At 42.6% G+C, this 16,191-nt stretch overlaps 2 protein-coding genes across 2 annotated transcripts; one reads left to right on the top strand and one right to left on the bottom strand.

The window, feature by feature from the left end:
- Nucleotides 1–182: 182 nt before the first annotated feature.
- LOC132203775 (probable ribosome biogenesis protein RLP24) lies at nucleotides 183–974 on the top strand. Its single transcript, XM_059631789.1, has one exon. It carries the CDS (start codon nucleotides 297–299, stop codon nucleotides 798–800), a length of 504 nt encoding a protein of 167 aa, XP_059487772.1. The 5' UTR covers nucleotides 183–296; the 3' UTR covers nucleotides 801–974.
- On the bottom strand, nucleotides 956–15,431 carry LOC132203774 (transformation/transcription domain-associated protein). The gene is made up of 28 exons (XM_059631788.1): nucleotides 15,174–15,431; nucleotides 15,007–15,117; nucleotides 14,399–14,887; nucleotides 13,929–14,274; nucleotides 13,256–13,870; nucleotides 12,737–13,202; nucleotides 11,383–12,196; nucleotides 10,538–11,116; nucleotides 9,906–10,412; nucleotides 9,263–9,782; nucleotides 8,597–9,198; nucleotides 8,270–8,539; nucleotides 7,863–8,192; nucleotides 7,167–7,724; nucleotides 6,413–7,077; nucleotides 5,533–6,288; nucleotides 5,047–5,469; nucleotides 4,571–4,910; nucleotides 4,258–4,515; nucleotides 3,728–4,207; nucleotides 3,346–3,643; nucleotides 2,726–3,284; nucleotides 2,574–2,667; nucleotides 2,299–2,514; nucleotides 1,855–2,187; nucleotides 1,461–1,799; nucleotides 1,193–1,396; nucleotides 956–1,133 (listed from the first exon to the last, which is right to left on the bottom strand). Exons 1-28 carry the CDS (start codon nucleotides 15,315–15,317, stop codon nucleotides 1,056–1,058), a joined length of 11,394 nt encoding a protein of 3,797 aa, XP_059487771.1. The 5' UTR covers nucleotides 15,318–15,431; the 3' UTR covers nucleotides 956–1,055.
- Nucleotides 15,432–16,191: the final 760 nt, after the last annotated feature.

Raw genomic sequence — 16,191 nt, 5'->3', positions numbered from 1 at the left:
CCAACCTAACCAAAAACCAAACATAAAATTTTCAGTTTCATTTTATGATTTCTTGACTAATGTGGACAAATGTAATGTTTTTAATTATTTATTTTTCAATAGAAATAAGTAGATTGCATCCGAATTAACATATTTTGAGAATATTTAAAATTTTTCATTGAAATGGCTTGCAATTGTTGGCAGCCTTGTCAGATCCAGAATTCCAAATTGATTTGTTTTGTTCGACAGCACGTGCACGTCTGTAACAAAGTGCTCGACATTTTCGGCCGAATCACTCGGTAGCCGAATTCGGCACAATGCGTATCGAGGTGTGCTATTTCTGCTCTTCGCGGATCTTTCCAGGCCACGGCATTCAATTCGTGCGCAATGACTGCAAGATCTTCAAATTCTGCCGGTCCAAGTGCCACGCCGCTTTCAAGAAGAAGAAGAACCCGAGGAAGGTCAAGTGGACGAAGGCGTACAGGAAGACCGTCGGCAAGGAGCTGGCCGTCGACCCGTCCTTCGAGTTTGAGAAGAGGAGACACTGCCCCGTCAAGTACAACCGCGAGGTTTGGCAGAAGTCCTTGGAGGCGATGAAGCAGGTCGAGGTCATCAAGCAGAAGAGACAGTCGCACTTCTTGATGCAGAGGCTGAGGAAGGGTCGCGAGATCGAAAGGCAGAGGGACGTGAAGGAAGTGCACAGAGACCTGCAACTCATTCGGGCCGACGCTGCCGGCATGAAGGAGCGTTTGGAGGATGACATTGTTGAAGAGATACACGAGAGTGATACGGAAATGGAAGCAGTGGAAGCCGAAGCTTAAGAAGTGTAGAATGGAGAGTACTGGAAAAACTGTTTGTGCGAATGGAAAGACGTTAAATATCTTAATAATTATCCTTCTGATTAAAGAAAATGAATGAGCCTTGAAGAAAAATTACTTTTATGTATGATTTATGTCTGACAAAATAAACTCAGAAATTGGTTCACAAAATCCGCACATAGCGATTATTATTTATTATAAAATACTTAAATTACTTCAGCCATACAACTGATATAAATACACTTAGAAAATCGTAATTTATAACCAAGGGTGCCATGCAGGGTCCATTCTGCATAAATTATTAGAGCTGCTGGCAGCTGTTACTAGGGTTCCAACCTGAATTAAAATAAATTTTTGTTTAAATGTAAACCAGTTTTAAATTTTGGAAATAGTACCCTTTCGCTTATAAGCTTGTCAGCATGAGGCAGTGCTTCGCCAGTAGCAGATGCTTGAGGCGTTTCAAGATTTGCCAAACAATTGAGACGTTTGCAGATATCATTTGCAGCTTTCGAAACTGTGGCAACCAGTTGCTCTCCCTCCAAGGGCGGGGGCATCAAGTCTTGTGATGATCGTTCCTCATGCTTTTGGAGCATTTGGTTCTTAAAAAAGAAATATTATTTACTTTAGTGATTATTATTTGATGATTTTTGAACAGTTTTATACCTTTTTGTGCCAGCTGATCATTTCGTCCCTCAGAATGGCTCGAAGGATGTTGATAATTTTAAAACTGGGTTGTGCCAGGCACCTGGCAGCAGCAACCATACTCGCCGTCAAAGGTCCATTGATGCCAACAGTTGTGATGAACTCTGCCAAAGTGGGTGTCAGTCGGAATGGCACTGGTCTTTTGGCCATCAAATCTCCTGTCGTGTCGTCAACGTCAAATTTGAAATAGGCTACGTTGATCAGCCCCGTGTCTTGATGAATGTAGATCATGTCAGGGTTCAGCCGAGTTAAGTGCAAAACATATTCCATCAATCCAGCAAGAGCCATTTGTCCAGTAAACTATGTAAAAAAAGAAAAAAATATATATAACAGGAATAGAAAATAAAAAATATACCATTTTTCTGAACGTCCAGTACTCTGTGGCTTGAGGAAAGCTGGTGAGCGCCCATTCTTTGAGCAAATCAGGTGAAGCCATTGTGTTTTGAATTTCCTTCATCAGGTTGAGCAGCATTGGGTGACTTGCTTGTTGACCCTGGCTCTGGATTGCCTTCAGTTTGTCATAGTAATGAGCAATTGGGCTATCAGGATCCATTCCTTTTGATGCGAGTTTCTGCTTAAAGATAGACATCAGCGCTAGAGAAGCAGGATTGTCCTCTACCAGACGCATCTGAGGAGAGACTGGGACCACTCTTGGCACTGTGATGTGCAGGAACCTTCTTGACGTTTCCTAAAATATTAGGCATAAATAATAATAATAAAAACTGTTCAAAACTCAATCGACAAAACTTTCAACTTTTTTTTACAAAATAAAGCTCAAATATTCAATAATTTTACAAACCTTTTTCTTTCCTAAGAATAAGTTGAGGAGTCTGAGGAGTTGCAAAACACGCTCCTCTCTTCTTGCCTCTCCCAATCCAGAATCATTCACAACCAGGTAAGGGTAGATTTTACCGTTGTGGCCTCTCAGGTACATTCGTCGCGCGGCAGCATTGTGTTTGTGGACAACCTCCACTCTTGGCATGAATCGGGCAATTCTCACATAATAATGTGCGTGCTAAAAGGGAAAAAGTAATTAAACATTTTCGGGCAATTTTTTTATTTTAAATAACATACTTTAGGGAGAAGTAATTCTCCAGGCAGCTCAACTTCGGCTGTTTGCTGACAGAAGTTACTTAGGAAACGACATCGCTCCTCAATCAGGAATGACCTTGAAAAAAATATTAAAAGGTAAGTAAAAGACAAAACTAAAATAATTTTTGTCTTACTTTGGCAGAATTTTGGCCTTATTTTCCAGAGTCTTAATCCACTTTTTGAGTTTATTGATCAAATTATGCAGTCCCATAGTTTCTGGTGCGGAAAACTCGAATTCCTTCTTGAATTGCTCCTTCATTTTGTGAAACACAGGATCTTGAACGGTGGCCAACGTCCTCTTGGCCAGACTTTCCGAGGAAGCCGAGTACAGAGTGTTTCCAGGTGCACTAGGCCCTGCTTGCACTTCTCCTATGCCAAAAGTTGAAGAAAGTTTGCGGACAAAGTTCAGCGTGTGTGGTGTGATTTTAGCTTCGTTGACATCTCCTCGACTCTCGTAAGCAAGGGCATAGCACTTTGCCAAACCTTGGCGGAGCTGCCGCAGAACTTCCTCATACCATGATTCTCTGAACCAAACCATCTGGTCCACAATGCCCTCGAGAGAAGCCAGGACGGTGGGATGTATTTCCCTCTGCATGTGCATGATTCGCGAACAGCGCCACATCGGAGGGGTTGCTCTGATGGGGATTGTGTTCTCGGTCTGCTTCTTAGTTTCTGGCTGACTTCCACTTCCATCTGTTAAAATGAAATAAATTAAGAAAATACTGTGTTTTTCATGCCTGAGAATTTAAGTCACCATTGGCTTTGCTGGCTGCAGCTTTCTGTTCCACACTCTCGATGAATTTAACATGCTCTCTTTGCTCGATCTTGAGAGTTAGGTATAAGGTACGTATCGGGAAGTAGACTGCTTGAGGGAACATTTTTCCAACCTGACTAAGCAAGTTCAGCACCACTTTGCCTTCTTGAGTAACCAGGCAAGTCAGGAGCTGCGGAATCCATGGCAGCCACTGAAGAGGGGGAACTTGTGTTGAGTATTTTTCAATGGCCTCTGCAAGGAGGCCTCTTGAGTCATCATAGGACAACAGCCACAAAACCTGAGGATTCAATTTTTGCCAATTACAAACATGCTCATTTGCATAAAATAAGAAGTCCATAAATTATCTGCATTTATCTTTTACCTTTGCCAGGTATTTGCGAGATTTGCTCTCGTTTTGGTGACGACAAGCATTCAGGAAACAAGCGATGGCAGCCACTCCAAGTTGTTTGTCATCTTTGTGCTGCACAAACACACCTTCCAGATACTCTCCCCACAGAGACCAGCCCTTAGCCAGAGTGTCGAAGAGTTGTACTGATGCAGAGAAAGCCTTGTTTGCTTCGTCGGAGCGATTTGACTTGGCCAACAGAAGACCCTTGATGGCGTAAAACTCAGCCGTCATGTCTTTCGTGAAGAAGGTCAAGTTGGTGCTTTCGATCAGCTCAAGGCATTCTGCCAGTTCTTTAGGTCCACCTTGCTGCAGGTGGCATTTGATTTGCTGACGTATCTTCTGGAAACAGTCCATCACTGGCACAGATGGTATGGTGTATATTCGAGAGAGCGAGTTTATACACACGTTGACCAGGCCATGCTTGCGAGCTACTTTGCCAAAGGTGATGATGGCCTATTAAAATAATTATTATGTGAGAGTTAAAGAGCACATGTGATACTTACAGACGCAGAAGAGTGTGCTCCTATTATAGCGTGGTTGTTTTGAGGCTGGCTTTCCCCTCCTTGACTGAAGTGGTTTGCTATAAATTGGTACTGATGCTGCCTCCAAGTGAAAACGTCACTCCAGTGACTGAGATTGTCCGCAACAACTGGTAGCCGATTCCTCCACGTTTTGACAATGGCTTTCATGTCATGGAAGGAGGTTGGTCGGGCATGAATGAATCCTTGGTGAATTTGAGCAGCTTCTTGGAGCTCCATAATCTAATTATTTTAAGAATATTATAAATGCTTCGTCAAAATTTAATTTCAAATTAACCTGTTGTGCAGCTTGCAAAAGAGGCAAATGTATGTGCGAAACAACTCGGGGCAGTCTGCGCCATTCTCGCATGCAAAGAGCACTTGAGGCCTCCACATGACGATCGATGAGACCGAGGTGCTGTTCGTCTGTGTTGCATACAGCCAGGTAGCCTCTGTAGAGATGCAGTTGCCACTGAAGCTCCTTAGGACAGTTCTGCTCCACCTGGACCAAACAGTCCTTCATGAGGGCCCAGTCTGGAACGCGCCACGAACTCTCCAACAGGAGCTGTGCATTGCTGCCCACATTACTCTTGCCAAACTCCAGCAGTTGCTCCCACTGGTTTAGCTCCTTTGAGCACCTAATTTAAAAAGTTAATTTAAAATCAATAATTTTACTATTTAAATGCTGAAATACATAGTTAGGAATAAAAAAAAAAAAAAAAAATTAAATTAATGAAGATTTAAAATTTAGTGAAAAACGTCAAGAAAAAATACCTAATCCAGTGCTTTTCCCAAAGTGCAGATTCTCTTTGGATCGAAGCTTGGGCTTGTGGTGTGCTCATGACCTTTTCATCTTTCAGCAGTTTCATTGCTGCCTCATAAGTGGCCTGAGCTTGCTCAAAATAGCCTTGTTGCTCCCACGCAATGGCCACACTGGTTTCCTTGAAGTGAGAATGCTTTTGCCAGAGACCAGCCCAAAGATCTTCTTCACAGAGATTCCAATAAAGATCTGATAATGCGTCCATTGACTCCTTCTGAGGCACTGCTAAAGCAGAAGTCGGTTCAAAGTCATAGCAGTCAGCAGGCTTTTCTTCAATCATTTTGGCAGCATAGATGGGATCAAACGCAAGTCTCTCCAGATTTAAAGCCATCCGATGCCAGAGATTGTGAGTTTTAGCAAGATAGGTCATCAGACACCTAATGAAAATTAAATTTGGTATTAAAATTTTGTAACGAATAATTAGCATAGTAAGAACTTACGGTGTAATTGGGATGGGTGGTTCACATAGGGCGACAGATTCAACAAATGTGTTTAAAGCGCTGGGGTGGCAATCTCGCTGAATAACGTGAGCTCCACTGCAGAGGAAGGGGATGATTTCTCCCTGAAGGGATGTCTGTTGCTTGTCCGTCATCACCTTCCACACTCTGGGGAACAAGTCAAGCCAGATTCTCTCGGCAAGACTTACTTCAAAGTGGCAAAGTTGCGAGGTGGCGTTCAAAAAGTGAGCGGTTTTAATTTCACGGCACGACTCGAGGAACTTGGTCTGTCGAACGACGAGCAGACGAATCGCATGACGCCTATCAGGCCTTTCCAAGTTTTCCTGCTTTCGTAGTTCATCCTCGCCAAGTTCAAAGTCAATCTCTTCATATTTCTCTTCCTGAGCATGCGCATCCACTGGCTCATCTTTGATGCTGGATATTGCAGCTTTGTCCTCAGTCATCGAGTTGCAAACTCCGGGGACCACAACTGAAGGTGCTGATGTGCGAATTTCAGTGTGTGGGGCTGCAGTGGCCAGAAGTAGCTCAACACTTTGTTTGATCCAGTAGTGTGGGCCCATAGTCTCCCAATTTTGAGAAGTGATGATGTAAAGGATCCGATCGTACAAACGTTTTTTAATGCTAGCATCAAACACCTCAAAGAATTTAGTTCTAATTGCTGGCTGGCTGCACCTCAGTCCACTCATGAAGGCTGGCTCTAGTTTTGAGGCAAGCTCTGTCTGCTTTAGAGTGTCATCCCTGAAAAACAAATTAAATAAGTTGAAATGAATTATACAAAATAATAAAGGCGTGGTTATTTGTATTTCAAATAATGATTGTTGCAGAAAAATTAAGAAAAAATATGATGTAAGCAAACTTTTACCTGTAAATGAAATTGACAATTTCCAAGAAGTTTCCATTCAGATCAGCATCTTCTGGGAATCTTTTCTCTGTGTACTGCATTAACTTAACAAGCAGTATCGACTTTTCTCGCAAGGAGGGACCTTGGTTGATCACCTGAGGGTCTCTGCTCTTCATCCACTCCTCCATCATTTTGATGATGGCCCTCATCACTTTCGAATCAGGAGTTTTCTCGATCAAGCCGACAAGGACGCCCCCAATGAAGCTCTTCCTCATTTCAACTCCCATCACGCCTACTCTGCCCTTCAGAAGGTCCAGACTGACAATCAGCATCTCATTGGCCACTGGACTGTTATTATCTCCTGCACCAGGCTGAGTTTGTTGTTGCGGTGTCAAATGGTCCCTTGTTATTCTTTGCAGGACACGCATGAAGAGTGAGATCAGACGGTCAACGTAGCACACATTGCTGATGCAGGCTGCTTTCAGTAGCATCAAGGTTCCAAACAAACTTGAAACAGACGCATTTGGATTCTTGTCAAATGCCTCCAACCCTTCGAATATCACCCGGCTGACGGTGGCGTAGAGAGCATTCAACTCTTCATACTGAGATGCAACTTGAGAAGTTGCAGCTTCAGTTGGAAAGATGCTCATGAGTCTTGAAAGAAGCCCGTGAACAAGGCGAATAACCTGTAAAGTTATTATATGTTTTAAGTAATTTCTTATTTATAAATATGTATAAATTGAAATCGTATTTTTTTTTTAAATAATTTATTTACCTTGAAGTTAGAACATGTCATGCAAGCAGCCAGTCCCCTCTGCAAAGGCTTGAAAGTTGCCAGAATTTGCTCACGAACAAAGACTCCACTCAAGAGGTAAGTCAGCAACTCAAGAGCAGTGCAAATGTTGGCAATATTGGGCTGTGGTGTTGCATTAGCGGTCGAGAGAAGTTTGTCGAACCAGATGAGTCGCAGGTCACAGTGAGGCCACATGTCAGGTTTCAGGGCCATTTTGAAGAGAGCAACACACCGTCTGGACAGAATCTCTCCCTGTGAAGCCTGGCCTGCTGCAACTGCAGCTGCGTTTGCTCCCTGGCTGTCATTTATTTGGCAAGCGAGGCGAAGGAGGACATTCAGAATGGCATCGGCGTGAACTTTTTCTATGGGTTTGGAACTTCCTTCAAATGCTTTGGGCAGACTGCCTGATGTGTGCCTCTTGCGAGCCGGCTCATCGTCTGACTGGGAAGCTGGTCGTTTTTCTCCAATGCTTGCTGCACTCTGAGGGGTGGCTGGACTTTCACCTGTTTCATCCCTCACTCGCTGTAGTTCCCATTTAACCTACAGAAAAAATTGATTTCAAAATTTTATTTTGTAAGCAAGATCTAAGAGATAATCCTAGTTTTTCATTCAATCTTATACATATATCAGTAAATTATTAAGAAAATGTACACTGAAAATTAATTTTAATTTACTAACCACTACTTCGGCAAGCTCAACAGCAAGCTTCCTGTGCTCCATGGCAAGCGTGGGGCTGAATCCTAGCTTCTGTACGGAGGTGACCATATATTGGACCAAATGATGTCTCACGGGATAGTAAACTTTGTAGTGACGCACAACTAGTTGCAGGATGTGGTACAGTTGAGGCATGAGATGACCTTCCTCAACAATAATTTTCTTGGTCCAATGTGTGAGCATAGTATTTCCGTCTTCCATTCGAACAGGCATGGCAGGGGTGAGAATTTCCAGTGCTTGTTTAACCACTGTTTTTGCTTCCAGTGCATGAGCCTTCAGAAGACTATGGAAAACCTAGAAAAGTAAGAAATTTGTTTAAATTATTCCAGAATTATTCCTATACTGAATAAAAATATCAGATAATATCTTACTTGGAGAACAATTCTCTTGTGGATGGCAAACTTCGCGATTATGTGAGAAAGCAGCAAGTGTCCGTGGTATCGAGTTGCTGGGTCAACACAATTTTTGCCAAGAAGGCATGGCCAAGCAAAGGTCATCAACCTGCGAAGCTTGTTACCCTGCCGTTTGTTTGCCGCGTCGTGGATGTGCGGTGAGGCTTGCTCGACCAGCAGGCAAGAAAATTGCAGCAGTAGGATCCGAACACAGTCCGCGTTTGCAAAAGGATTTTCGGGATCTATTACCTAAAAATAATTTTGGAAGAATTGAAGGGAATTTATTTAAAATTTCTGTTAACTTACTTGACTGATGAAGACACTGACAACATTATCGGAGTTGTCCTGTTCTGGGGCAGCTGGAGATCCAATCAGTGTCTCACCTTCTCCATTTTCAAAGCTGAACGAGAAGCATGGGATGAGAATATATTGTAAAATCTTGGCCTTCAGCTCCTGGCTCAGAGGGTGTTGTCCACTCTTTGGAGCATCCACAAACAGGTCGACAAATAAGAAGAAGGCGCTTCGTTTCCATTCAACTGAGTATGTTGGGGCAACTGTATTTTCTAAGAACTCCCTCAAGAAGTAGAAGTCCGGCATGTAGCGGCCGCAAAGTGCTCTCAAAAGTTGGAAGAGCAGGTTTATGTTGTCTGTGTGCTGACAGAAGTAGCGCAAGAGGATCTTGACCAAGAGTCTTGGCTGCTGCCAGTACTCAGAACTGTCAGCTACTGCCTGCATTTCTGTTGAGCACCAAATGTCGAGCAGAGTTTCAATCAGCAAAGCTTGCTCGGACATCCATTCTTCGTTCAGTTTAGAGAGTACAAATGTCAGTCTGACACTTTGATGAACCACTTCTTTGCGGTCTGGGTCTGCCAAGGCCAAGCCGTTCACCCCAATTCCTTTAGCCATTTCTGTTAATTAGAAAAATAAATTAAAATATTTGCAATTATTTAAAAAATAAAATAAAAAAATTACCTATTAGACGGGAAGTACTATTCTGCAGAATCTCCCTAATGGGCTCTCCATCCTTGTGCTTGATAACATATTCCAAGTATCTGCTCCACTGTTGCTCCTTGATGTTGGCATCATTCAAAAACAGCACGATGGTCTCACTGGGATAACGAAGCAAAAATTTAAGCAGAGGCTCTCGGAAGGGAGAACTGGCTTCTATTTGCAGAGTGCGCTCGGTTTGGAATACAATTCTACTCAGCTTGTCCAACCACTTGGCTGTGGCAGCTGGAATCTGGTGGAACATGGACACAATAGCTGCCATTTTCTCCAACTCTGTGTCCACCTTGCCACCTGGGGCAACGGACACTTCAAGCATTTTACGCAAGTGCTGGAGAAGTTGCTCGCAGAGCTTTTCGTTGAAGCTGGTCGGGAAGAGAAGAGTGAGATAAGAGAGACGTTTGATGCCATTGAGTGTGAGGTTGCGGTAATCTCCCAAAGTACACAGCAGAGGTCTCATTTGAGCATGAACCTTGGATACATCGACCTAGTAGACAAATAAGGAGTATATAAATATATAAGTAAGTAAAAAAGGAATGTAGTATATAAATAAGCGTTATACTATTGTAAAACTTAATTTTGATGCTGTTTTAAAAAAATTGTATCTCACCTGGTAGCCTGAGATGAACTGTTTCATGCACTCGAAGGCCGTTTCCTGAAGTTCTGTATTTGTCCTATCGAGTGCCTTGTACAATACAGTAAAGATCTCATCTCTCTGGGCAGGTATGTAATGGCAAGCGGCAAGGGCTCTCAGGGCTGATTTCCTAATCGTGACCAAGTTGGAAAGCGACTTGTAGCATGGATTTTTCAGTAAGCTAGCGTCGTCCTGGTCGCAGATGAAAATGACGTCTTTCAGGAAGGTTTTGTGTTCATCCAAGGACACATCGATGGTAAAGAGACGGGGGGTCAAGGTCGTGCAGAAAGTGTTTCCATCCATAAGGCCAATCTGAGCATGTGAAGGTTGGTGGCGGAGGAGGTGTCGTCGAGGAGGAATGATGTCTTGCAGGACGTTCTTGTGTGGCTCCATGACTGCGGTCACTGTTGTGCCCTGAAGTTCAGCCAGCTGCTTAAGAAGATGCATCGCTTGCTGCCGAACTAGTGTGTTGGGCGAAGTAACCTGAAAGTTGTTATTTTAGAAATAAATCACAAAAAAACATTAATTTCCAGAGTTAAATAGAAATAATTTCTACTTTTTTTATTAACTTTACTTCAGAATTTATAAAATTAAATAGCTATTCTTACTTGTCTAGTAAGCTCATGAGTAACTTCGTCCAGGCTCTTCCTTTGAACAGAAAGCAGATCGTCCCTGTCAGTTGAATCTGCAGGCGGAGGCGCAACACAGGTGACAAGCATCTTTTCCAGCAGATTCTTAGCAATGTCCACTGCGCCGTTGGACACTTCTCCCGTGAGATCCATCATTACAAAGAGCAAAGCCCGCAGGAACATAAATAGGTGCTCGTAGACCCATTTGAGTGCCATTCGCTGCACCATGGCCTTGATGGCAATGCATCCGCCAACCTTGGCGAACCACGCTCGCTCGTAGCATAGGTTGCACATTTTCTCGGCCAAATACTGCATCAGAGGCAGTCGACAGGCCCTTTCTTTGCCTCCCAGCACATTTGAGCTTGTTTCGATGATCAGCACCAAAGCCAAGTTGCCAGGCTTGACGAGTTCTTTCTCCTCGTGGCCCATTATTACAGCAAGTGCGTCAACCAGAACCAAAGGATCCATTCCTGAGGCCTGCCGGCGCTGCGGTCCTGCCTCTTGGGCAACCGCCACCAGAGTCAGATGACGCACAATTGCAACCAGGAAAGGCAAAACCTGAAATATTAACACACAATTCCAATTTAAAATTTTTGTATTGACCGAGAAGAATAAATAATAATAAAGTATTATTAAAAGACTTGGCTCCAGAATACAGCAATAAAATAGATTAATGATTGCTATTAAAAAGTTTAGTAAGTGAGGCTGAAATTTAATAATTCCAAAGGAGAAATATGTACCAAAAATATCTTTCTCGCAGGAAAAAATAAAATACCTTGTTTCCTTGCAGCATAGAAAATACAGGGAGAGAAAATTTAACAAACCTGCGCTCGAAGGTCCTTGATGGCCGCAGCAACAAACATAGCAGTGAGTGCTGTCTGCAAGGTCTTCCTTGCTTCTTTGTCTGTGGACTGATAGGGAGGAGTGCCTGGGGATGGAATCTTGCTCTCAGTGAAAGACGGCAGCATGAGGAACTTGCCCAGCATGGCCTTGTCATCGTCCAAATTAAGAGAAGCTACCAAGTAACACTTGACAGCGTCCCAGGCCTGTCGTCTGTAGAATGGGTCAGTCGTGTTGCTCTTCATGGCGTTGAAGGCCGTCTCAATGATCTTTGTGGTTGGCAGCGCAATCAAGGTCTTGCACTCCGGGAAGGAGGCCACAATGCTTGGGTCATTCACATCCGACAGTCTGTATTCCAATTTCTGAGGCTCAATCATCATCTTCCGATTGCCACCACCAAACTTTCCGAGCACTCTGAAAGCCACATGAGCTACTTGATCAGCAGGGTTCCTTAAGGTGCGCCACAGGGCCTGCATCAGGTCAGCTCTGACGGGTTGGATGTGCTCATAGAGGAAGTCAGGCTGCAGGTTGTCGACGCACAGTTCCAAAGTTCGGAGACCTTGACTTATCAGGGTGTGGCTGCCGTTGAGGGCCGAGACCAGAGGGTCCATCAGCATGGGCAGGTAAGGCAAAAGGGAACTCAGACGCACTGGGACAGTGAGGCAGAGCTCCACAAAGAGGTCTTTCATGTGCTGCTTATGGAGGCTGCTCTGAAGGCCATTGAGACCTTGAAGTAAATGTGGCAGCAGGGGCAAAAACTCTTGATATAGCAGATCATGACTTCCTCCACCAATAGACCTATAACAAAATATTGAAACATTTTAAATTAGGACTAACCTGGGACTAACTCAAATGATTCTACCTCAAGGAAAAGATGAACGCAATCTCAAATTTTGAGATCGAATATATTTTAGAAAAACGTACTTTCGAACGGTTTTTAATCAATTTGGGTTTCAGAACAAGGAGTCATAACAAAAATGTACTTTGTAAATAAAAGTTTTGTTTAGAAATTTCTCCATCAAATACCTAAAATTGACAGTTTTTCTTCTAGATTTAGCATAAAATTCTCCCAAAATTGCTGTACGCGATCGCAAATGATCCCATGCAATCTACCTGCTTTTGTGATTGCGATTGCGATCATCTTTTTTTTTAAATGGTGCAATCATAATCGAAGATCGCTTTCGCCATTTTGTCCACCCTTGCCTCAAGGTCTAAATTTTGTTTGATATATTTTAAAAAGGACCGAAATTCTAAATAATATTTTGAAAATGGTAATTTTAGATAGGAAATTGAGATTATATCAAATATTTGAAATAACGTTGAAAAAATTTTAAATACCTAAAAAGAGCTCGAAGCAACAGGAAGTAGTTGTATGGCTCACGAGCACTGAGTGCCAACTCCATTGCCCTGTTGACGATTTGATGCAAATGTGGCTTGAGCATTTGCTCGTTCTCAGCTGGGAATAGAGAAACACAACCGAAGACCAGTTTGAAGAGTCGCAAATAAAGATTTGACTTGTCGGCATTGTGACCCATCTCATCCATCCGTTTTAGCAGGTACTCGACCAAGACAGTGGCAAAGATAGGCGAAGTTGTAGGGTTGGACAAGAAGGTGTTGCCAATTATCTGCAAGGCCGAGTTCTTGGCTATTCTGTTCACCATGTAGTCAATGCAGGTGGAGAAAATTTCCTGGAATGTCTGGGAGTCCATCATGGTGAAGACACCAGCAAAGTGCTCTAGAACTTCTCTTTCTTCTTTGCTACGGACAGTTTGAATGGCTGTTGCTCTAGCCTGCATTGGATTGGCTGGAAAAAATGAACATTAATTATTAGAAAATAAATTTTTTTTAAATAGTTACTTTGAGCAGCTCCGAGAGTGTAAATGTCCAGAGCCTGCAATGCCCATTTGACCAATTTTATAAAAACAAGCGTTTCCTTAGCCTGAAACTTGGGCCCAGTCTCTGTTGTTTTGCAGGCTGCGCAGCCCCAGGTAATTGTCTTTGCGCCGCAGACCAGAGTCTTGACAAGACTTCGACAGTCTGCAACATTGTAGTTTGGAGATTGCGACGGTGGGAAGCCGAATTTTGACTTCTCGATGTCCTTTGTGTCGGCCACTTTAATCTCCTCCTTTGGCTGCTTCAGCTTGTTCACCAGGACCGGAAGTTGGAGCTTGACGATGGTCTTGAACTTGAGGACAAAGACCTCCAACATTCGCATCAGTATCTGACGTCCCTGGGCTATGTTGTTTTCCGACTCGCTCCGCTGGCGTATTAGGTCAACCAGGTTTAGCAGCAATTTGCAAGACATGGTTTGTATGTTGGTGGGCAACGACTCGTCATGAACGTTTTTTGAGAAGAGATGCACAGCGCTGGCCAAGTGCTTAACTGGCAGAAGGTGACGCACATGATGCACCAAATCTGCTAAGGTACTGTACGCTAGAGGCCGCAGAGTCTCGTGGGCAGTCCATCCCCCACCTAAGATTAATATTTTCAATGCAAAATATTCTTTAAAATACAAAATACTCAAACTCACCAAGCAAAATTTTCTCATCGAAGAGCTGGTCTAGGTAAGGCACAAACTTGACTCGCAGCTCAGTTGACAAAATGTGTCTGGCGGCAACTAGAAGCTCTTTCCTCTGGTGTGTAACTTCCGGTGGACAAAGAGTGAGCAAGCCGAGCACCCCTTGAACCAACAAGTTGCTGTGCTGGCTGACAGTCTCTTGGTAAATGCGAACAACGTAAGCCAAGAAGGAGAGGGTCTTGATCTGGGCGCCCATGAAGTCTACGAAGACTTCTTTGTTAAAGTGCGGATTGTCTCTGTGGTTCTGAGCAGGGGCCAGCGTCACTGTGCTCATGATTACAGGAACAAACTCTTCAACCTTGATAATAAAACATTTTGTTTAATCATAATAAAAATTTTAATTTTTTTTTATCATTTACACACACAAAAATATTAATTTTGTGTTGTGTAAGCGAGTTTCGATATTATTTTATTTAACTCACCTCCTTCTGTACGTTGTTCTTGTAAAGCTGGTACATGAGTACAACAATAATCGGCAGCTCCTGAAGCACTTTGAGGGAGTGAATGGCTTTCGGAATCAGGTTGTACGTAATCGGAGTTCCGTCTGCTGTTTTCTTTTCGCTGACAATGGCTGTTACGGTGTACGTTTCTGCCAGATGAGCTTCCAAATTAATTTCTGCTAGTTCTTTGACGCGCAGCATTGGCTTCGGCTCAAAGATTTTGTTCAGATGATTAGGAAGATTGAGGTAGATGGATTTGACAAAATTCAAGAAGTGCTGGATTTCGGGGCCGAAGGTTGGTCGGTAATGCTTGTGGAGCTCGATAATGATCCTTAGAGCGACTAGGACATTCTCTTCGTTCTCAGTTTCAAGCAATTTGAACATTAGAGAGATCAAAGGCTTCACATGGACCCGAAGAGCGTCGTTGGTAGGAAGACGGTGGATCATCTCAAGGATCAACTTTCGGACTTGCTGCAAGAAAAATTGAAATATTAAAATTTGTGTCACAGTCAGATTAAAAGAAAATATAATCAAAAACGTATTGATAGTGAAACTATTAAGGGAAAACAAGTAAATATGAACAAAATTACCTGAATATTGTACTCGGCGATAAAGTGGGGTTCTCCCTCACTTAGAATTTTGATGAAAATTTTAATTGAATGCTCTAAAAACATCAAATACTGAGGGGAGTTGACGATCAACTGGAATAGAGGAACAAAATTAAAGACTGATTTCATTGTTTTGTGACTTAATTTACCTCATAATTCTCGCTGAGTTCCTGTGCAGCCTTCAATTTGATCTCGTCCTTGGCACTCGAGTCGGCGAGCATGGTCACATAGGACCGGTAGTGGTTCATTTGGGTCATCGGGTCGGTGGCCATGGCTGCTTTGACTGTTGCCATATCCCGGGGTCACAGAAAATCACATGTTCGACCCCAAATTTGGTCAAAATTTGGCAAAAACCGGCGAAAAATTATACCTTGGGAGCGCGAAATCAAATTTTTGTGTATTTTTATGCGCCGTAGCGATCTGCGCACGGGAGAGGGGGAGCAAAAATGGAATGGAAGGGGCGAAGTGCGCGAAGCTATAAGTTGTTCGAAAGTTTTACATTATTCTTTGCGCTGCGCCTTCAGCATCGTCGGCAACTCCGCACAAAACTATTGTATAGATACAGATATGGATATAATTAATTATAGAATATTATTTCAAAATTTGAAGTAAAAAGAAAATTTGAAGAACTGACCCATTCGACGAGCAACCTTATTTTCCCACAACCAGTTTGTTTTGTATTATATATATATATTTTTTTTAATTATTTCATCATCTATTGTCAATATATAGCCTTTAATATATTACTCAAATTAAGTATTACCTTGCATTAAATATTATTAAAATGTTTTCAAGTAAATATTGAGCCTAACTATATACAATTAAATTTTCATACTGCTTTAGCGTAGTAAATAAAATTATTTGAGTGTATAATTTTATTTTTACATTTAACCATTTGTTAAATATTTATGAAAAATGATCATTTATTCTTATAAGCGCTTTCATTAATTTATATTCAAATTCTTTTTAATTTTTTCCCATTGAAATTTGTTATATATTTTTCAAACAAATTCTCAGCTTTGATGGAAAATGAGTCTCATCTCTCAACATGCGCTTACATAAGGGTTGGTGCGAAGATAAATCGTGGCGTTGGCGGCGTGTACGCGTGAGGGGTGCTGTCACTTACACCAAAAAGCCATTCCTTACCGATTTCTCTCAGTCGCGCAT

Source organism: Neocloeon triangulifer, unplaced genomic scaffold (genome assembly GCF_031216515.1).
Source record: "Neocloeon triangulifer isolate White Clay Creek 2 clone unplaced genomic scaffold, ASM3121651v1 ptg000017l, whole genome shotgun sequence".
NCBI classification, from domain to species: domain Eukaryota; kingdom Metazoa; phylum Arthropoda; class Insecta; order Ephemeroptera; family Baetidae; genus Neocloeon; species Neocloeon triangulifer.
The sequence above is the reverse complement of the archived record's forward strand: the minus strand, read 5'-3'. Positions and strand labels throughout refer to the sequence as shown.

Bases quoted from the DNA above. Each gene is read 5' to 3' on its own strand.
- LOC132203774 (XM_059631788.1), bottom strand. From the start codon at position 15,317: ATGGCAACAGTCAAAGCAGCCATGGCCACCGACCCGATGACCCAAATG. The intron at 13,871-13,928 runs GTGAGTTTGAGT...TATTAATCTTAG, and splicing joins CGATGAGAAAATTTTGCTTG to GTGGGGGATGGACTGCCCAC. The intron at 4,208-4,257 runs GTAAGTATCACA...TTATTTTAATAG, and splicing joins GAGCACACTCTTCTGCGTCT to GCCATCATCACCTTTGGCAA.
- LOC132203775 (XM_059631789.1), top strand. From the start codon at position 297: ATGCGTATCGAGGTGTGCTATTTCTGCTCTTCGCGGATCTTTCCAGGC.